Here is a 23446-nt window from a genome sequence, read left to right on the forward strand (position 1 = left end):
GCAACTTCATAGATTCATGGACCTGGGACAGAGAGCAGTGAACACTGGAGATCACTGGGTGTAACTACCATCAACTAAATCTTAGTTAAGATAAGGGAGTTATCCTAGTATCCAAATTGGAAGCTGAATCTTGTTTTCCTGATGCCCTCTTTGGCTTTTGATGTTCTTGTGTCTCATATGCTCACATTAGGCATTGCTTCGGCGGGATGGACCACATCTTATTTCCCTTGATTTGAACCAGCACCAAAAAATCCTGGTGGCATGAGAGAGCCTATACTTCAAGGGAATCCAGGTAGTCAAATATTTGTTTGGCATCAGGAGTAAGAGGGAATGTGGCAAGGGGCAAGGAAGGAAAGGAGATGGGAGCTTCACAAAGAACCTTCAGTTTGCTATCTTAAGTGCAACAAGGATTCTGTCAGGACTTGGCAGATTTTTTTTTTTTTTTTTAGTGTTTTATTTTGTTGTGAGGCAGAAGAAAACTATAATATAGAGACAATATAAGATGAAAGCAAATTATTGATTATATTTAATTCTTACCTTTTTTAGTCTTCTTTAATCTAGCACAGTTCCCTCAATTACATTTGGTCTTTTGTGACATCAACATTTTTGAAGAGTCCAGGTCAGTTTTCTTGTAGCATTTACCTGAATCTGGATTTGTCTGATTGTTTCCTTATGGTGAAATTCTGTTTAAATATGTTTGGCAAGAATACTGTGTAGGTTATGTGTAGGTTTCCTTCCTAGAAAGCTTTACAGGCTGTGGATTGGAGAAAGGATTGAAGGATACTAAATGGAGAGGTTGTGGCAGTTATTTGGGTGAAGAACATAGTGGACAGGAAGGATATGAAGGTGGTAGGAACTGAAGAAGAGAAGATCTTGGAAAGGTTTAGAAGACGAGTTTAATGACTAGCTTTGATTGTGGCAGGTGATAGAGGGGAGGAACCTAGGCTAATCCACGGTTACTAATAAATGATTGTGCCACTCCGGGTATATAAGAAAAGTTTATTGATGTGGCTGGGAGGCTTATTTTGTACATGTGCTGTCTGACATGCCATGGGTCATTCAGATGACTAATTGTGACTAAGAGATGAACCTTGGTGTGGAGATTTAAATTTGGGACTAAAATATTAGCATATAGGTAGGGTTAAGCCATAAGGATAGATCACATTGTCTAGAGAGAGTATTAGATGGTGAAAAATGGAGTGATAGAACATTTTTTAGAATATTGCCTAGTCCAGTACTCTTTTCCTAGAACTGTTGCTTACACTTCAGACTTTTATGTTCTGAGGTTGTTCTACTGATTTGGTATTTAGCAACCAGCTAATGTCAGAATTTCTGGGCTTATCACAGATTGCATTTGCCTGAGCTAGAGAATTGCTGGAATGGACCCCATATTCATAGTGACCCATGTTTATCCAGGTACCCTTGGGTAAGTGTGAGGTTGTCTCCCTCAGAAAGGCCATATTCTATTTCAGATGGGCCAACTATACTTCTTCCATTATTACTTGGTTGAATCCCAGAATGTGCTGAGGCATATTATGCAAATCAACCAAACACAATAAACATGATCACACATCAGCTGTGCTTGTGCACATGTCTGTTTCTGCAATCTGAATTGCAATTGTGCAATAGATGTTCCAGACTGACCTAGCAGAAGAAAAATAGAGGAACCCCCCAAAATGTTCTTAGTTCCACTGAATGCTTTGTTTTAATAAAACTGTTGTGCTATGTTTTATGTTTTTGCCTATAGATATTAGCATATGGAAAAAGAGAGTTAGGACACAAGCACTTCTCTTTATTCCTCCAAGAAGTCTTATTGTTCCTTCTCAGGTAGAAGCCTAGGTGACCAGCAACACTAAAGAGTGTTGTATTGACAGGTGTGCATCTATTACCAAAGCCTTTCTATTCCTGGCAAATTTACAATAATGTCAGAAGAATATGTACAAAAATGGGAATTCTTTTTCAATGACTTCAAAAGAGGAGATGAAGGAGAGCAGGGAAATGCAAGTGTAAAAGGGAAAGCCTGAATACTTCTCACAGGGTAAGGCTGAGCCCAGTGGGGAAGTCTGAGTGTTCAATTGCCAATACCTGTAACTTAAGGACTGACATTTTCCAGATCTCAATTCAGGGAAGGCAACACCTGATTTCACTTAAAACTGTAGCATCTGCCCTTCTGCTTTCCCATGCCCAGGCCCATGCCTCACCAGCCAGAGCTACGAGGTTTAAAAGAAAGGGATGCAATTAGTGGGGGATGGGGTTTGGGATGAATGGAAATCTCCTGAGAGCCTCCACCAGAGTTCTGATCTGAGTGTGCAGCTGACGTAGGAGGTTTCTCCACATGCTACACACACAGTACAGTCAAGTGCCAAGAGCAAGAGATGGAGGTTGCTGATGCAATCATTTACACATAATGCTATTTTTCATTTTGGTGGTGGTTGGTGTTGTTGATTTAGTAGTTGGGGCTCTGGTTTCTGCTTTCTTGAATGAATCACCAACATTGCTTGATAGGTGGAGCAGATAGCAATTTTTCTCTTAAATATTAAGTTGCATAAGTTGATTAGGGCACCATTGTTCAATTTTGTTATTTTTTATTCTGGTCCTTAATTTGTGCACACACATACTGTAGGGTCAGGAATGGCCACTGAGCAGGTTTTCTAGGATCCCATGCAGACCGGGTAAAGGAGGAGTTCTGGAGCCCTCAGGGGTTTTGCAGGTTTTTATTGGGATGACCGGGTACACGGCAGGCAGGGGTGCTGGGGGGCCGGGAGGCTGGCAGGGCTCCCAGTCCCCAGCAGGTCTTCACTCTGGGCTCTCTGGCCTTCTCTGAGCTTCTGCTTCTCTTGCTTCTCTCTCGGCTTCTCTTTTGGCTTCTGCTGGCGTCCCCGTGACGCTGCCCTTAAAAAGCCCAGTCTCAGCCCAGGTGAATCCCATCTACCTATGCCCACACCCTATTCCAGGTGCCCGCCATCAGGCATGCATTCAGGACCACAAGGATCCATCATCTATCCTAATGGCAGGCGGGCAGAAAAGCCTGACATTTTTCCTTACCCTGCACATACTCACACATATACATGTATATATACATACATACAGTGAAGGCAGAGAAGACATTAAAGACCACAGTAGAATACATATGTATATATGCAGATGACAAAATATGTTTAAAATGTATGTGTGTCTCTGTGTGTGTGTGTCTGTATCTGTGTATTTATACTTGCCTAAAAGATGGCACACATTTCATGATGTTAATTTGAATCTAAAAGATCTCTATTAAGTCTGAAATAAGATAAAATTCTAAAATTTCAGCCAATACAGAAAACTTTAAAAGCACAGAAACATTTGTTATTTTGGATTTTTTTTTTTTAAGATTTATTTTTATACAAGAACTGGGATATAGGCCAGATGCGCGGAGGGTGAGAGGATTCACCAGAGACAGAGCAGGGAAAAGAACAGGCAGACTGATGAAATACACTGCTGAGGGGAGCAGTGGGCACAACAGGAGAGGTCTGCTTTGCCATGTGGGATTCTCGCTGGCCAGCTGGAATCAAACCCATGCTGCAGAGGCTGCAGACAGCTTCACAGTGAGGTGCTCAACTGCCTGCGCCACCAGGGAGGCCCTGGATTTTTTTTACATGTTATATTCATTGTTTTTCCATCTACTGTTTTTCACCTAGCAATATATTAATATTTTCCCATGTTAAAAATATTTTTATGGGCCTCCCCGATGGCGCAGCGGTTGAGTGCTGGGTTGCGAAGCTGCTCGCAGCCTCTGCAGCACCGGTTCAATCCCCGGCTGCTCCCCGGCCACCAGAGGAGGGTCCCACATGGCACGCAGACCTCTCCTGCTGCCCGCTGCTCCCCTCAGCAGTGTACTTCCACCCTTCTGCCTGCTCTGCTCCCTGCTCTGGCTCTGGTGAATCCTCTCACCCTCCCGCGCTTCTGACTGTACCCAGTGCTTGTATAAATAAATAAATAAATCTTAAAAAAATATTTTTATGCAGTGTATTTCTTGAATTCCATCCTGTGACTTATTTATTGATTCCCTTATTGTTGAGAATTTGACCAGTCTCTCTCTCTCTCTCTCTCTCTCTCTCTCTCTCTCTCTCTTTTTCTTTTTCTTACCCCCTCTGGTCTCACCCCATTAATCAAATACTTATATGCACTTTGCATTCATTTCTGTATATTTCCTTAGACCAAATTTTCAGAGCTGGAATTTTTGAGAGAAAGTGTATATGTATTCTTAAAGCTTTTGAAACATATTGCCACTATGTCTTTCCAGGAGAGGTTTTAAAGTGAGATAAGGATTATTTGATCTGAAATTTCCAAGAGTAGGTTGAGATTTAGAGCAGGGGAGTGCAAATTACAAGGATGATCATTGCTATATATCTTAAAAATGTCTAGACCAGAATAATTGAGATAGTTGTCATTGAAGACTGTGCAAGAGTAAGTCCACTCTACCTCTCTGAACTGGCTCAGAGGAAGAGCACTAATCTGAGAATTGGAACTATGAATTTCACTGAAGCTTAGGTAGTACTAAATTAGGTAGTACTTAAGTAGTACTAAATGAGATCAGAATAAGAAAAGCTTAAAGTCCCATTTTTTTAAATTCCAAGATAATATAAGACAATATTATTAATTAATATTAAAAGAACAGTGCTGTAAAGGAATAGATTATTGCTGTGTTCCCGGAGTTGAATACTTCTGATATACAAAAAAATCCTTGACTGCTGGGACAGTTCATGTATCTCTAAATAAGATTTCAGAAACAGGCTACTGAAGTAAGCCCATAAATAGAGAGTATGCAAAGTGGTAGTTAACGACCTCCACTAAAAGAGTAAATAGATCTTTCCTAATCAATCATAGTTCCTTGCTGGATTCATTAGCTTACTGCATGCAGCCTAATGGAAGAACTGTCTTTGCAATTGTTATCTTTCCTGAAAACCTCTAGTGTCTAATAAATTTCTATGCAGAGTTCCGATCCTTCAGAAGTTATTCTCAGAACTATTTTGCTAATGATATTTTTGTCTCTAAAATTTATACATAAAATTAATTTCTGTAGCTATGTCCAATGAATGGAAACTTTCTCCCTCTTTTCTGTTATTGTAATAAAATCAATCAATCAATAACAGACATCTCACTTGTGTTAGGCACAATTTTAGGGTTTCATTTATTATCAGCCTCCATCCTCCACTATAACACGAGGGTCATTTAACACTTGGTGTGTCCAGTTATTCATGTTGACTCAGCCCTCAAGATTAACACTCCTCCAAATATTGGTGTTCCCTTTCTTTAGTGTAAATGGCACTAGGCCCTGAGTAAATGCCAATAGGCCCCTTTGGGCAGGAGAATCATTGTAATATATGATGCTGCAATGTTCTTCCTAAAGACCTGGATAAGTCTTTAGTCAATGGGTTACTAGATCTGAAAATTGGCTCCAAACAAGAACTAGCAAGGGATAAAGACTTTTCACTAAAGCAACTTCCCCCAGTCTCCTGCTCATCCATATTTTTCTTTTTGTTGTTGTAGTTTTTTTTTTTTAATGACAATAAAAATAGATAGCATTTGTTGAGTATTCATCCTGTGCCAGGCACCATTTTAAGATCTTTTCATATATTACCTCTTTTACCTCCATAGGAATTATCATATATTACCTCTTTTCATATATTACCTCTTTTACCTCCATACGAATTATCATTCTCATTTTATAACTGAAGACACAAATTCAGAGAAGGTAAATTGCTGAAGGTTACACTTCTAGCAAGTGGCAGACCCAGGTTTTGAACTCAGACTCACTCCAGAGTCTGTGTGTGTCTGATCAATTTCTGTGTCATTTCTACTCTTGTTATAAAATAATAAAGACCTGATTGGGCCTTGTATGTTGACTAAAGAAGTGGAAAGAAAAGTGAAATGGAATTGCAAAAACAAGCACCTCTGCCAAGAAAGAATTCTGAGACCCAGAAGATGGCCTCAGTGTGGGCAATGAAAGGTGACAGAGAATCTGGAAATAGTCACACTGTAAGGGGTCCTAGCGGTCAGCCAAGACTTGAGTTTCCAGAGATAGCTGATCATCAGAATCAGCCACGGTTTTATTCCCAGGACCCTCCATAAGATGACCAAGTCAGACCTACTAGATCTATATCTCTGGGACTAAATCACTTTTAAAAAACCTTCCAGACAATTTTATATCTAGCCTGACAAAAATTTAAAAGGCTGACACTACCTATTTATGACAAAGATGGGAAAAGAACTCTTATACTGTCAGTGGTAGTGTAATTTGGGATAAATACTATGGGGAAAAGGCATATACCTTATGATTGTGATTGTCGATATTAACACTCCTGTTGGTTGCCCACCTATTTGTCTCTGGGGGTGTAATGTTCTATTAACCGTCTCTAAAACTCCATGTTGGTTAAGCTGGCTGGTATGGTAAGCACAACCTTTTGGCTTCTTACAGTTAAATGTCATTACCCGGGCCCTGTTGCAATGGTTTCCCTTGTCATCATGGTTACTGACAAACCCAAATGTGGCATGCAGCTAGGAGCCACCACTGACCTTCCTGGTGATGCTACGGCTCCCTCAGCAGCACGTTCTTAACAGCCTCAGTGAAAGGATGTCCTTTGGGGGCTCTCTTGGACCATAAGCCTTTGGTGGGTCAGTCTTCTGATCTTATTAATATTCCAGTCTCTTTTATTCCTGCCTCTATCAACCTAGGCATTTCTATTTTGCTAAAAAGAACCATTATTTTTTCCTGACTTCTAAAAGTCATCCTAGTTGTGAGTTTACACCATCCCTTGCCAGAGTATTAAGTCCCGTGTTCCAAGAATGCATCCCCATGTCAATAAATTCCTGATTATCCAGTCTTACAGCCTGGCCCCCTTAATCATTCATTTTCACAATCCAATTCTATGAATATATCCTTGGTTTGTGTTGATATCACTAGCTGATTCTTACAACTCCTTGACTGTGTAGTCTTCCATTTCCTTAACTGGGCAATGCTGGATTTCAATCCCAGTTATAAACCTGGAAGCCAGGAGTAGGTAGTGCAACTTCTGAGGGGACACCTGCTGTCTTGAAGGGCAGACTGTGAGACAGAAATCACTGAGTATGTGTTCGGTCACTGTTGCTGTAGCTTGAGGAGAGAAACTGCTCTATCCATGTCCTTCTGGACAGAGACTCTTCAAGCTCAGTGGCAATGGCTCGCCTTCACACCCCAAAGGAAAAGAATTGTGTGGCTATTGTATGTCACCAACATGACAGCAACATAGTTTTCTGTCTCATTATTGTATTCCCTGTTGATAACCTGCTGGTTGTATCCACATAACTTTATCTCAGACTAAAAAATCCTTGAAAGCAAGGACTATGTCTCATCTTTGATTACACTCAGTGCCCAAGTGACTAAACAGTGCCAATAAGTGTTTGGCAACCCCTTTCCTTGACTCTTTCCCTCCTTCCCTGGACCTGCTATTTATAGCTCCCCATTAGAATCATAATCTTTGGAGAGTACCCCTTCTCTCTGTGTAATCACTTGTTTTTCCTGAATGATTTAGCACCCAACCCCCTTACTCAAGGGAGAGCTGGGTCTGTCCTAGAGCCAAAAAGGCTTGAAGTCAAGTAAGAATTGTTGTCCTTCTTACTGCCATAAGATAAGATTTATCACTGGCTTACTGGGACCTTTGCCAAAAACTGGTTTATTGTGTCATCATGGCATCTTAAGAAATTTCTTTCTAAGAAAACATCTTTATGGCTAAAAAAGCCAATTTCCATAATATTCCTTACCAAAATATCCCCTCCTTTACCTCCAGCCCACCAGAAGTGCAAGCCATATTCAGAGACTCTTCAAGCTGTGGAAGTAAGATTTTTAAAAATTTGTATTGATGTATTCTGGAAAAGAATGGACTGCGGATGTTAAGGGGATAATATGATCTCTTGAGATTTCTTTCCAGACTTCAGTGATCTTCCTCCTGAATTTCTGCAATTTATATATGCTTTGTACTTTTCAAGAGAAAAGTATATCCTTTTTCTTGCTTTAGACTTAAAATAACATTGGGAAAGCCTTGGGAAGTAGTCAAGATGGATATTATTGACACCCAAAAAGTAATGGTGGATATGTAGAGTCAAAGAAACTCTTACATACTCTTGGTGGGAATGTAGACTGGTCCAGCCCCTATGGAAAACAGTAAGGAGGTTTTTCAGTACATTAAACATGGATCTACCATATGATTCAGCAAGTCCACATGTAGGTATCGACCAAAACAATGCAAAAACAATATATAAACTCCTATAAACATTAGCCGCGTTATGGAAACAACCTGCCCAAAGTCAGATGAGTAGAGCAGGAAGATGTGTAGATGTGTGTGTACAGACACACACACACACGCACACAACAATGTGGATGAACTGGAAGATATTGTGCTAAGGAAATAAGACAGAAAGAGAAAGATAAATATAAAGTTTCACTCATGTGTGGAATATAAGAAACAAAACAATGAGTCAAACAAACCAAAACAAACCCTAAAAAGCTGACCTTAAACTGAGGCTACTAATAGGGAAGGGGAGGCAGAGAGCGAAGGGGGATGGGACACAGGGGGGAAAATGGGGGTCTTGGGAATTGTCGTGTAGTAACATACATCTGAAGAGGTGTGATCCTGTATCTCTGAATCACATACAGTATTGTAAATCACTATGACCTCAACATGATGAAACAGAGAGAGAATGGTATTTAGAAACTAAGATCTGGGGCCTCCCCTCATGGCACAGTGGTTGAGCGCTGGGCTGCGAAGCTGCCCACAGCTTCTGCAGCGCCGGTTCAATCCCCGGCTGCTGGCCGAGGGTCCCACAGGGCGCGCAGACCTCTCCTGCCGCCCGCTGCTCCCCTCAGCAGTGTACTTCGGTCCTTCTGCCTGTTCTGCTCCCCGCTCTGGCTCTGGTGAATTCTCTCACCCTCCCGCACTTCTGACTGTACCCAGTACTTGTATAAATAAATAAATAAATCTTTAATAAAAAAAAAAAAGAAACTAAGATCTGGGGGTTAGGAGTGTTCATTGATATGGGAAAGATAGTGCCTCTAGGCTCTTCAGTAGGCAGGAAAAAATGTACACACTGTGTTTATATAATGTATTTATATATTGCATATATTAAACACATTCATATACACATCTGTATTTCTCTATCCATCTGTACATATACAAAATACCATTAGTTATGCTGATACTTCCAATTCTAAGCCAAGTCCATAGAGTTTATTATAACCTTCTCCCCTTTTCTTATTTTGAATCATTTTGTAGTGTAGAGCCTTATAATTTAACATATGGATCATACTTTTATCCTTAATAAGTGTCATTTTCTGAAGTCTATATTTTTCATTATTAATATAGTCCCCATTTCACAGGCACTTGGATTGTTTTTAATTATTGGCATTTAAAATAACACCACAAATGATAATTTTGGGGGGTTATTTTAAAAACTTTTTGTAAGTATATATATAGGAAAAATGTCTAGCAGTGGGATTGCTTAGTCTAAGGGTATGTACATTTAAAATTTTGTTAGATATTTCCAAACTATCCTCTAGAAATGTTATTTGTATCCTTTAAAATCAGCTTCTTCAGGGCATATTCCTTAAAAGCAATCTTAACTTCTTTACCAATGTCAGTGTCTCTTTTTTTCTTGCTGTCACCATTTAGATGGACTTTGCTGGGATCAGTGGCCACACTATATTTACTAGCATGGAGTTTTCCCTTTAGTTAAATTGATTAATGCAACAATTAGACTCTAGCCCAGAGTCTTCTGATAGTGCTGTAAGTTTTATTCACAGACATTTCCCAAATCTCATTTTCCTTTAACAGCTTCAGTCAAATTGTAGACTGATTTCTTTATAACCTACTTAAGGTTTCATTGCCTTGACTAAACTGGAGATACTTCTCTTCATATTAAAATTAGCTCTCAGCTTAAAGATATCTTCACTCTTTCAGAAATAGCTGTTTTCCTTCTAGGCAATTTTCAACCTGTTCTCTTTTAATAGCTACACTTAAAATGGTTCTGATCTTATTGGTTGTAGTCACTGATTCAAATGGTTCCACATCAACTGATAGTTTCTCTGAATTACAGAGACTGAGTTGGTTGAGAGTTGACCTCACTTTGCTTTATTCTCACATCTTTTCCCTCTGACTTCCACTAGAAAGTCCTATATTCTTACAGCCTCTCTTAGATAGTCACCTATGTCTCCTCCACATTACTCTAAATTGAACACTTAATGCAATGCATATTTGAGTGCATCTAGCAGTATGGAGTAACAGACACAATTTAGAAAGAATCTGCTACAATCAATGATCATTAAGGTTGGTTGTTTAGGATACAGACAGATTGTAACTGGCATTGAATGGGCCCAAATAACACCTGTAGGAGTCCGACATTTATTTTGGCTTATTGTGTATCAGACATTGAAATGATGCTTAAAAATAATTTAAAAAGAAAACAAACAGACACAGTACCTTTTCTTTTCTGTCTGCCTTAGAGAGAGGCAAAGCTGAACAATGATAAGCATGGTTATTTATTGCTCTAAAGTAGCCAATAAAGAACTGGGAGACCGGAGGAGGACCCTCAGTGCCTCTATCATAGGGGATCAGACAGGACCTCACAGAGGAGGCCCTTGACCTAGGCTACAAAGAATGAAGAAAAGGAAGGACATTCCAGGCAGAGATAAAAAAGTTTAACCAACAAGGAAAACTAGAATAATGTGGATTGTTTTTCAAGGAATAATGGGGAGTTCTAATATGGCCCAAATTCCAGGAGACTAGTGCTGAGAAACTCTTTGTCCAAGTGTAAGCAAGTATTGCACAGAAAACATGGTTTGTTTTAAGGATGCCATCTAATCCTATTCATTCCTTAATTAATAAAAAAAATGAGAGAGAAAGACTGAAATACTTGCTTTATAACCGCTTGTTCTTTTGAAACCCTCCTGAGAAGGGAGAGTTCTTTGTGTGTCTAAGGATCAGAATATGATCTTTACCCTTAGCTATCGGTGGCCAGTATTGTGACTCCAAATGGGGAAATTGGTGCCGAGTGCAGTAGTGTCAAGCTTATTCTAATTGTGCACACAGAGACTATGAGCAGATTATCATCCGCAAGAATAATGAAATATAGAGCACTGCCATACCTGAACAGAACTAAATAATTTGGTGTTAGTAATCTGTGGCAAGCTGCCCCTCCCTCACCCAAATGGTGGGAATCATGTAATTGAAAAAGACCTGTTTGGGGTTTGGTTAATACTGGGGTGGGTCTTGGGTATTGAGTCATGAAGAAGCTTTAATGCCTTATCTTGATAGATTTCTGGGGGAAAAAAAATTACTGAGTTAATCACTTTAATTCCCAGATGATATACACATGTGTCCATCATGTTTTTATTTATTTATTTTTAAGATGTATTTATTTATTTATACAAGCACTGGGTACAGTCAGAAGCACGGGAGGGTGAGAGAATTCACCAGAGCCAGAGCGGGGAGCAGAATAGGCAGACTGACGAAATACACTGCTGAGGGGAGCAGCGGGCGGCAGGAGAGGTCTGTCGCACCATGTGGGACCCTCGCTGGCGGCCGGGGGTCAAACCGGCACTGCAGAGGCTGCGGGCAGCTTCAGAGCCCAGCACTCAACCACTGCACCACCAGGGGAGGCCTCCATCATGTTTTTAGAAGAGGATCTTAGAGGTGGTCATCAGTTTGGAAAGGGATGGATAGTATCATGTTTTTGAGCTTTATTACACTTTACACAATCTGAGATAATGTCAGTAGACCCTGACAAAGAATTGGGAACAGAAAGTAGAGTAGCCATTACTTTGGGAGAAATAAATGACCAACAAACAGAATGCAAGAGGTAGAGGCTAATTCTGGGGAGGGATTAAGAAAATGCCAAGTCCAAGGAAGCTGAGGAAAATTACTGTCATTCATATATTAGTGCTTATTAATTGCATGTTTCTAATGTAAAACTTGGTTAGCTTCAATATACACATGGCTTTTTGAACAAAACCAAGATTTTGTCTCAGATCTTGATTTTCTTTAAACCTAACTCTCATCGGCACATTTTCTGGTGCACATTTTCTTCTCTAATTACTGTTTCATTTCTTTTATTCCTATGATTGCCATTGAACTTCTACAAGCCAGTTAGATGTACCAGAGTCTATTCTTTGTTATCTACAACTCATTCTTTAAGTTCATATCCCCACTCTTAATTGACTTTTTTAAACTTACTGCTTGAGAACCATATGACTTTTTTCCCTCGGGCAATTTTCTTCTCAATTTCTCAGCAATACCTACTGTTCTTGACCAGAAATTCCTTGAAACTCTCTTCTTTTGGGTTCCTTGAGACTACATTTCTGCATTGTCTCCTTTTTCGCCCTTTCCCCTGCTTCTTTTTGACCTCTCTGTGTAGACTTTCCTTAAGATTTCCTCCTCAGCTATTTTGTTCTTCAAAAGTCTCAAGAACATTCACAGCCTCAACTACCCACCCTATGTAGATGACTTCCAAGCCTATTCTCTCACACATCTCTCTCAAGCCCCAGCTCCTCATCTTCAACTCTTTGCCAGACAGACTCCTATGAGTTCTCTTTGAACGAGATGCCAAAGCAGGATGACTAGAGGATGCAGAGGCGTGGGCACCCTCTGGTGGAGAGAGTAGGAAGTCATCTTTCAGGATCTGCTTGCTTGAAACCTGACAACTCATGTTCCAAGGAAGATGACATTTGTTGAGCATCTACTTAATACTCTGTATTCAAATACATGTAATTTTCTAATATAGCAAAGACTGAATCACTTGCACTAGCAATTATAAGTACTAGACAGATCTCTCTCAGATCTTTCAGTTTCTTATTAGATCACTTTTATGCAACAAGTAGAATTTTGTCAGCATGATTTTAAGGTAGGAAATTGCTCTCTGATAGATGCTGTGTGCATATAATGAGATCTAATTCCAGCCGTAAGAAACTTGACATTTTAGCTGGTAAAACAAGCCATTTGTCTGAGGAGGTAGATGAATTACCAAGTCAATTTCAAGTTAAGACTGTCACAGGACACTCCAGTGCTAACTGGTAAAGAGTCTGAGTTTAGAGAAGGCTGATCCTGTTGTCGTAATGTAGGTGTGTTCAGGAATGGCTTCATGGAGGAGCCAGGATTTAAATTTATCCATGATGAAGTATTTCACAAACTTTCAACTTTTTAGTTCTCAAATTTTATCATGTTATCAAACCATCTATAATGTTATTTCTCCACAATGACACTTATTTTTTGGTAACTACCTTTTGCCTCATCTTAAAGCTTCACATCCATGAAATCACAGAATTTTTGTGCTTTTTTTGTTTTATATGTATTTGTTTTTCTAATTTACATGAAACAAACACAAGAAATCCTCAATGTACGGAGATCATTATTTCAAGAAAATGGCTACTTAGTGGGAATATGATCAATTGTCCATATTAAATTTTAATGTAAAAGTTTAAAGAGGATTTTACTTTATAAATGAAACTAAAAGTTAGGAAAATAAGTGTATTTCATCGTGTACTGAACAAATTATAAGCTGTCATTGCTACTATGAACAACTTGGATATGAGCCCCTCTACATAACTATTAATCTAAAAATTTCTTTCAATCTGTATACCACTTAAAGCCATGATGTTCATACTTTGGGAAACACTGCCTAGAAGGACAAGTAAGGGCTGAATATGCTTAAAAAAGGAAAAGAACATGCCAAATGAGCAGAATAAGTAGAGCAAAGACCAATAGAATAAATAGAACTCACGGACAATAACTAAGAACTCATAGAGAACAGCAGAGGTTTGAGGGTGGGGTAGAAAATTATGGTTGAGTAGTAGAGGCCTTGGACCTAGGAAGAAAAAGGTCTTGAAGATCTGCTGAGGTTTTGATGGATGAGTGAAATTGATTAAAGAGATTGGGGAGAGATGAATTGGCAGGATAGGAAGCATCTAGAAGTAGGCAGGCAAATAGAGATGTTGATGTGGTAATTCATGCAAGTAGAAGTGAGAACCTAACTAAGAATTGTGACAATGAAATTAAGGAATTGATTGGGCATGGGATACTGGGTAAATAGAGTTGATGGTGTGTGGGATAAACTGCAATTGAATGTATTTCTACTAATGATTGTGGTATTTACATTCTCAGAAGTTGGAAATTCTCAGAAATATTGAAACTATCAGGGTTGAGTGAATTTTTTTTGGATGCACTGTTAGGCTGAGCTATTTTCCAAGATTCATCAGCCTTTTGTTTTTCTTGACCCTGTCTCCTGACACTGTTTTTATCATGTCATTCGGGAATATAGACCCTAAAAGTATCAGATCTTCTGGCTTTTTAAGAAAGCTAGAGATTCAGTGGTTTTTAAAAATATCTACCCATTTTAAATATCATAAATTCAATTTTTTTGTTAACAGATGAAACATACTATGAAATAGTCCGGGTTGCCAATATGCAGCCTCTACCTGAAATTGTGTGTGCTACTTTCCAAAATCACCTTGAAATGTACCCAACCCGAGAGGTAATAGTCACTTTTAGAAGGCTGACTGTGTAATTCCTATTAGTGGGAAGCTCATAGAAAGGTTTTTTTGGTAGTAGCTAATATTTTTGAATATTGATTTGAAAGTTACAAGCCTTTCTCTGCTTCTTCCCAGCCAGGTCTCTAGACAAACTTTATAACTTTGCTGATTGCTCTGGACTCCACCTGATATTTGCTCTAAATGCACTGCGTCGTAATCCCAATAACTCCTGGAACAGTTCTAGTGCCCTGAGTCTGTTGAAGTACAGTGCCAGCAAAAAGTACAACATTTCTTGGGAATTGGGTAATGGTAAGTAAGGATGTTATTTCCTCTTAATTGACGATAAGGGATAAACCTAAGTTGGTGAGGATACAGTCTCAGTTAAACCATCTGCACTGGCCCAGGAAACACTTGGACTGTTTGACCACTGAATTGCAAACAGCTAAATAGCGCAGGTCGGTAGATTTAGTGAATCTGCACCATCTGCATCTATTGCTGTCTCCACTTACCTATTCCAGATATGGTGATGATGTCATATGTGATTTGTGACTAACAAATTGATGTTAAACCAGATAAAGCCTATCTGCACAGCCTGAGCTGCATTTTAGAGTGTGTATTCTAGGGAGCAGTGGTCCTGAACATGACCCTTATAAAAATTCAAAAGAAATTGGTCAAGTGTATTTGGAGACTGCCCTATAGTATAGACACCTCCTGAAAGTACTCTGTGCATGTTAGATTATAAAAGGCTCTCAGAAGTCCTGCCTCAAAAAAATCCATATAACATTTTTATAGCTGAGCATTCTTAAACCATTTCACTAGAGTTGGTTTTAGGGGTGTGCAATCTTTGCTATAGGACTCCATGCTTACAAATGCCTGTTTTATGCTCTGGTATCACCATCTTCAACATCTGCATAAGATTTTAAGAAAGGGATTTACATTTTTATTTTAAATAAGACCCTGCAAATTTTGTAGTTAGTCCTATTTAATCATTAAATTGTGTTGACATGTGCATCTGTATATATTTGTGATGTGTGTATGTGTGTGTATGTGTGTGTGTGTGTGTGTGTGTGTGTATGGCATATTATCATCCCAAGAACAGTAATTTATGGGACCCACTTTGAAGAAATATTGCCTTAGTCACACTTTTTTTTTACTAATCATATATGTATATATATATATAATATTATTGAGTCAACTAATGTGGATTATAGTTAAAATTATGAATAGCATAAATGTGAAAATATTCTGATTCTGTAATTAAAGGCCTTTTTGGGGTAAGCCTTAGAACAAACAGTTGAGTCTAACAAATCAAGACTTCTCTTAAAATTACGGCTACAAATTAATATTTTTGTCCATGGCCTAGAATATTCAATCCAACCCATTACTGTTTGGAGTGGAGTGTGTGTGTGTGTGTGCCTTCACTTTCATGTGTGTGCATTTATTGCATCCTAGAATTGGAAGTTCTCATATTAAGATATTAAGAGATGAGAGTCTTATAAGAATAAACATCCTATTTTCCTATCAGTAGTCATTAACTCAGTAAAGGTCTGTTTCTTTCTTTTCTTTTTCATGCTTCCCTCTTCTCCCCTGGAGAGGGGGGAATTGGGGGAGAGTTATTATCAAATGGAGACCCACTGAACTAAATTGCCAAGGCTTTGTCTGTCAGAGGAAGAACTGGGGTAGCCTGTGGTTTGTCATCTTCCCGATCACTTTGGGTGTCCTACAGTCCATGACAAAAGCGAGAATGATGTGATCAGCTTTGAACTGGGCACAATTATTCCATAGTTGGGTGAAGTTCTGTCCTTGCTGCTTTCCCTCACGTTTTCTGTTCCATGTGCTCAACATTTTCTGTTATTTTAGATAGTTAATTCATAACTACCCCACCTAGCCTCAATATCTGACTCTACCTTCTTAGTTCTCATCTCCAAACAGAGCAAGATGTTCTTCAGACTGCATTTCCCAAAATGGACATCATGCCAGGAGGAACCAGCTAGTTCCTAGCTGGTTTAAAGTGGGTTGTGTATAAGAGAGCAAGGAGTGGCAGGGCCTCTGGTGAACTGGAGAATGCGTGCTCTGCCTCAAAGCGGTTTCCTTGTTTTCCTTTCAAAATGAGCTACCTAAATAAAATTTTTTTTTGCAAAAAAAATCTCATTTAGTTATAGATAAGCCCAAAGCATTTACAATTTACCCACAAGTGACTGATGAAATAAATCCTCCTGGGTTTTTGACATCTCTCAATGTGGCAGCTTGTTAAATTAAATAAATCTTGAATCGGCTTAACTGGATTGGGTGGTGGGGGTTAGAGAGGGTACATGCATCTTTCTGTATATATCCGTCTATTCCAGACTGAGAGCCTGCCCCTCTCTACCTGTCCCCTCCCACCAAACTGTGCTGAATAGTTTGAAGATAGAACTAATTACATTTAAAGAATGTTAGTCACCTTAGCCACATAATACTTGATTCTCGTCATCAGTTTTTAAAGTGCCTCTTCAGGGCTTAACAACAGCAAAGAATCATTATGATGAGAAGAAAAGGTGCCATCACAGATAAGAAAATGAAGATATAAGTAGGAAAATAACCAAATCTGTGAATTAAAAACTAATAAAGTAGAAAGTATCTAGTCATGTTTTTGTATTTCTATCAAAGGAGATACTGGCATTTTTTGAGTCTCTAGTCAAAAATATTAGAGTTTGACATTTTTTAAACAAAGTTTGTATTGAATCACTACTGGTTTACAGTGTTATGTAAGTTTTGGGAATACAGCTTTACACCTTGATATATGTTTATACCGCATCACACCCACCACCAAAATTGTAGTGCCATTCACCACTACCAAGTGGGCACCCTGCCCATTCCTTCCATATCTTTCCTTTCTTGAAAATTATATTTCTATTTTTCATATGACTTTAATGATCTGCCCAACTCAGTGTACCTTTTACTGTTTTTTTCTCATTCATTTTACAATCACTTACAGTTTCTCTGGTGCTAGAATCATAGCCCTTAAAATATTCAGTGCATTCTGTGTACAGCTATTCTGTGTTATATATTCACATCCTTCCCCTCAGAATTTATCTGCATAGTCATCTTCCTGGTCTAGACTTGTCTCTCCAATCTTCTGTTCATTTTCCTTTTTGTAACCTTATCTTTTTGGACAGAGGTTTGATCATTGTATTCAGATTTCAGGAGGGACAATAGCACTGGTCAGCCCTCTTATCACTCATCTCCCCTGTGCCTCTCCTCCCACATCCTATTAGCAAGTATCTTATCTCTAGAGAAAATCTCACATTGGAAAAATCAAAGTAGGTTGTTTTTTGGTTGTTTCTCCTAGAGTGCTAAAATTCAAAAGACTAACCTACTTTTTTTTCTCCTTTGTAATCAGCAAATATTCTAGGCAACCACAAAAGCAAGATATACCCAGTATCAAGAGGTAGATATTAAGAAAGTTTAGGATGTCAGTAGCTATTAAAGAATGACTTTCTTGATAAAAGATTTTTAACAGTTATGTTCTGTGGCTATGAAATATTTCCTTTAAATATCCATAAATTGTAAGCTCCATAATTGGTTCATGTCAGGTGATGATACTAATTATTTCCATTTGTTTTAACCATTGGTGGACCTAAAGTAAGGAAGAACTGGGGGGATTTCGAAGCTGGTGCTAAAACTGTGGAAAGAGTACAACTCTGCTCCAGGGAAATGGTGTTTGTTTTCTCAAGAGCTCTACAATATTAAATTATCTAGAGATAATGCAACATCTCTAATTGATGACGACATTGTAAGTTATCAATGTGCTTCCCAAATTGATCTTCCCTCATCTGTGAGCAAATTATAGCTACTGTAATTAATTCCTGAGTCAGTTTCATATATTCATACCTATGTCTGACTTATACATTCATCCACATTCTCTTATGATCTTAGTTATAGGACTCAGTTTCTTGGAATCTAATGTCTACTGAGTGAATTAGCAAAATCAAATTCCTGACTTTATAAAGGTTACCCTTTTAGAGATGGTGATTCTGATACTCCAGTTTTATTTATTCATTTGCACATTTATTAAGCTTTTAGCCTGTGTTTGTATGGATAAATACATGATGTGTTTATATACAGTCATTTATGCAGTTACACAGTTTATTTTTCTGTAATATGTAACAGTTACAGCCTTGTGAAGGCCAAACACAGGGTTGAAACACCACTGGCAATTGTTTATGAAGCCCAGAGATTCTGAGAACTGCATTTTCAAGTTAACATTTGATGGATAAGGAATTAAATGAAGGGAGATAGAGAGGAGGAAGGGGAAGAGGAGATAGTATTTATGGTGTCTTTATCTGCTCTCTTTTCTCCTTTTGTCTTCCTATCTGCTTCTCACTATATTCACCTTCATCCTCTTGACTCTTTCTTCACACTCTCCCACCCACATACATACTCTTCCCTCCATTTAAGATACATGTTTTAAACACATGCTATGCAAAATATGTTTTAAACACATGCTATGCTCAGTGCTGCCGGGAAGAATGGAGGAGATGCTTTAACTTCTCGCCCATTCTTCTTCCCCTTGGTGGAACATACAGAACAGGATATTATGTGTTTATCTTTATTTTTAAGGACATGTAATGCATATGTCCTGCCGCTAAAAGACTTAAAGTTTCTTTCTTAAGAGATTTATGTTTGCGATTAGCAAACATTAATCTGTAGTTGCATAGTATTTAGTTTACAAGGCACTTTCAAATTCTTTTCTATTAGGAACTCAAAATATTATACAGGTAAATAAAGTAAATATTATAAATGTAACGCAGTATATTCAGAGAGGTGAGACAAAAAACTAAAGGTGACAGTAGGTGCTAAATCTGTTAACATGTCTTGGCTTTCTTCACTTCATTCAGCTTTCATGCAGCAATGAAATAAGTATTGACTGCATAGTAGGTGCCAAAGGTACTGTACTACCTTTGAGAGATACATCAGTACCTAGCAGGTAAATATACCTGTCTACATTCTAGTAGAGGAGAAACATAATAAATAGGACTTAAAAACAGTTTATTGTTATTCTTTCATAAAATTTTTCCCCTTTAGTAATTCAAATTGATATATTCAACTTGAACTTACTACTTCCTATATCTGTGCTTATGATTACTACTTCCTTCTTCCTTTTTTTCCCCCAGTACAATGACGCTCAGTAAATTCACAGACTTGTACAACCATCTCCACATTTCACATTCAGAGCCTTTGCACCACTCCCAAATTATCCCTTGTGCCAGTTTGCAGGCGATTCCTATAACCATTCCCAGCTCCAGGAAACACTAATCTGCTTTCTGTCTTTGTAGACTTGTCTTTTATGGACAGCTCATATAACTAGAATCATACATTCTGTAGCCTTTTGCATCTGACTTCCTTCATATGTTTTGGGGGCTTATCTAGGTTGTAGCATGTAAAAGTCGTGCATTCCTTTTTATTGCTTACTAGTGATCCAGTGTGTGGGTATCGACCCCATTTTGCTTTTCTCCTCACCTAAATGACAGGCATTTAGTTTGTTTTTACTTCTCAGCTATGATGAGCAATGCTGCTATAAACATTTACATACAAGTCTTTGTGTGGATAAGTGCTTTCATTTCTCTTCGGAAGATACCTGGGAAGGGAAAAGAGTTATTAATTCTTATATTCTTATGGATAATCTGCTTTTTTTTAATAAACTACAAAACTGTTTCCCAAGGATCCAGTTTTTCTGTATCCTTGGAAACACATGTTATTGCATGCCATTTTTAATTATAACCATTTAAGTGGATTCAAAGTATTATTTTAATGTGGCTTTAATTTGTACCTGCCTAATAACTAAAGAAATAGCATTCTTTAATAAGTTTATTAGCCCTTCTTAAATCTTCGGTGAAATGTCTACTCAAATCTTTGCCTTTTTGTTTGTGTTATCTTATTATTGAGATGCAAGATTTTGGTTATATTCATGATACATGTTCTTCATTAAACATATGATTTGCCAATAGTTTCTCCCAGTATGTAGCTTACCTTTGCATTTTCCTCATGGCATCCTATGACATGCAGATGTTTTGGCTTTTGACAAAATTCAATTTATAATTTTTAAATTTTATGGATTGTGCTTTTGGTGTCATAGCTTTGCTTAACCCAAGAACGCAGAATGCTTTTCCTATATTTTCTTCTAAAAGGGTTATAGCTTTTGCTCTTACATATGAACATAGATCCATTGGGAATTTATTTTTGAGCCTGCGTGGATCTCAAGTTGTCCTAGTAATGTTTATTTTAACTACTATTCTTTCCCCCATTCAATTTTCCTGATACTTATAGCAAAAATCAGTTGATCATAAATGTATTTTCTTCTGGGCTCTTAATTCTGTTTCATTGATCTTTATATCTATACTTTTGCTGTGCCTACATGCCTTCATTATAATTAGCCTTATGAGTGTTAAGACTGGAATTTATAATTTCTAGATTTGTTCTTTTTCAGAACTGTTCTGGCTATACTGGGTGTTTGTATGTCCATGTAAATCTTAAGATCAGCTTGTTATGTCTTCAGTAAAGCCTGCTGGATAGACATAGCCTTGAATCTATTGATAAGTGTATAGAGATTGCCACCTTAACAATATTGAATAGTCCAATCCATGAGCATAGATTTTTCTCCTCATTTATTGAAATTTAAATTTCTCTTGAAATGTTTTGTGATTTTCAGTGCATGTTTTGTACGTCTGTTGTTAAATTTGTTATTAAAAGTTTTATTTTTTGATGTAACTGTGAGTGAATCTCCTTTCTTAATTTCATTTTTGTATTGTGCATTGATAGTATTTAGAAATATAATTGATTTTATACATGGCTTTTTTTAATCCTCCCAATATTGTTTAACATATTTTTTTAGATCTTGTATTTTTCCCGTGTGTGAATTCTTCAGAATATGTTGTCTGAGAATAAATGACAGTTTTACTTCTTCCTTTCCAGTTTAGATGCTTTTTATTTTTTTTCCTTGCTTGGTTACACTGACTAGAACCTCTCATATATTGTGGAGTTAAGTGGCAAAAACACACTTCCTTCTCTAGTTTCCAATCTTAGGAAAGTGTCTCACACTAAATATGTGGTATTCTCTTAGATATGTTCATCAAGAGGAAGTTCTCCCCTATGTGGTGGTGTTCAGAGTATTGATCAGTAATGGGATTTGGATTTTGTCAGATGCTTATATTTACATCTTTTGAGATGATAATGTGGTTTTGGTCTTTTATTCTACCAGTGTGTTATTTTACATTAGTTGGGTTTTGATATTAAATCAACCATACTTTCCTGGTATAATTTCTACTTGTTAGGATGTATAATACTTTAAAATTCTGGTAGATTCAGTTGGTAAATATTTTAGGGGCCAGTTTTGGATTTATATTTATGAGGAATTTATAATTTGTTTTCCTTATGATGTCTTTGACTGGTTGTTGTATCAGAGAATACTGGCCTCAAAAATGAGCTGGGAAATGTTCCCTTTCCCCCTTTTTCTGGAAGTTGTCATTTCCTTTCTCCTAAAGACTTCCTGATCTTCTCTCTTGTAAGGCAGAGTTTTTTCACAAATTTCATCCTCTGTTTTTCTAAGAAGATCTAAATTTTACTTTCAGTCTTGAAGGATAACCTGCTGCATATAGAATTCTCAGTTAACTTTTTGTCTTTTACTTTTAACATTTTGAGTCATCTCAGTCTTCCAGCTTCCATTGTTTCTGGTAAGAATTCAGCTGTAAGCCTCACTGTGTTACCCTGCATATAAAGAGTCATTTTTGTTCCAAGATTTCTATTTAATGTTTTTATAACTTTTGTCTATTATATGCCTTTTTTGATTAGTCAATAGCATCATGCTTTCCTTTAGTTTTTTTATTCTCCCCTTTAGGACTATGACAATATTTGAAATAGCAGTTATTGAGGTCCTCATCTGATAAATCCAATGTTTGGGTCACCTAAAAGACAGTTTCTATTAACTGCCCCTCCTCTCACTTTTATGGAACATGCTCTTATATTTTCTATTTCTTTATATGCTATATTTTTTTGTTGTTGCAAACTTCACGTCTCACATAATGTATTGGAGCAACTCTGGATTCTGAATCCTTTATCCCAGAGGTTGTTTTGTTGTTTCTTGTCTGCTTGTTTAAAGTTTTACCTGGACTAATTCTATAGAGTCTATCTCCCTTGCAACATGTACGTGCTGATACCTCTTAAATATTTTATTTTTCAATCTTTATTTTTTTTAAAACCCTGTTGCAGGATGTCCCTGAGCAAATATAGCTTAGTATTAGACAATGATCAGGGTTGTGCTTACCTTGAGGAGAGCGCTTGTCCCCTCTACCAGTGTGTGTGAGTTGGGGGACACATTAAAAATTTAGGTAGTTTATAAGTCTGACCACGTTTTACTTTCCAACATGCTTTCTCCTTTATGAAGGTAGTAGGTTTCACATTCACCTGGGAATGTATGGCTGGCTGGTACCCTCTCTACTCACTCCAGAGCACACACAGCCTTCTAGGCTGGAAGAGCCAACTGTGAGTTTATCAAGCCCACTGTAGCTGTCTTAATCCCCAAATCTCTCTGTTCACTTTTTTAACATGTCTGTAGGTCTATTACTTGTCCTACCAGTATCACAGCTTCAAGCTAGCCAAGGTGTTAACCTTCCCTGGGGCACATGCTTCAATTTAAATCAACTTTGCCCCCTAAGATTTTTTTTTAGGACTTTCTTTCCCTTTTTAGAACTACTAAGTTAATAGAAACTGGGTATAGAAAGTGGGTTCTACTAAAAATGATTTCACTCAGCCACTTTCCTATTATTGAACATTATGTTTCTTCTAACTTTTTGGTACAATGACCCTCTTTATGAAACTTTTATTTTTGCCATTTTTATTTGTTTCCTGCTCCTCATAACAAATGACAAACTCAGTAGACTAAAA

General features: G+C 37.8%; 1 protein-coding gene across 3 annotated transcripts in view; it reads left to right on the top strand.

Moving 5' to 3' along the window:
* Positions 1 to 23446, top strand: part of HPSE2 (heparanase 2 (inactive)) — a gene marked incomplete at both ends in the record, with an annotated part of 443183 nt that overhangs the window by 229059 nt on the left and 190678 nt on the right. Inside the window, one exon of one of the 3 annotated variants that reach the window (XM_084246044.1) lies at positions 14663 to 14836. The exons of the other annotated variants lie outside the window; for them this stretch is intronic. Within the exon in view, the coding sequence (XP_084102170.1) occupies positions 14663 to 14836 (174 nt within the window). The remainder of the gene's footprint in view (positions 1 to 14662; positions 14837 to 23446) is intronic. 3 annotated transcript variants of the gene reach the window in all.

Source organism: Talpa europaea, assembly GCF_964194135.1.
Source record: "Talpa europaea genome assembly, chromosome: 10".
In the NCBI taxonomy this organism is placed as follows: domain Eukaryota; kingdom Metazoa; phylum Chordata; class Mammalia; order Eulipotyphla; family Talpidae; genus Talpa; species Talpa europaea.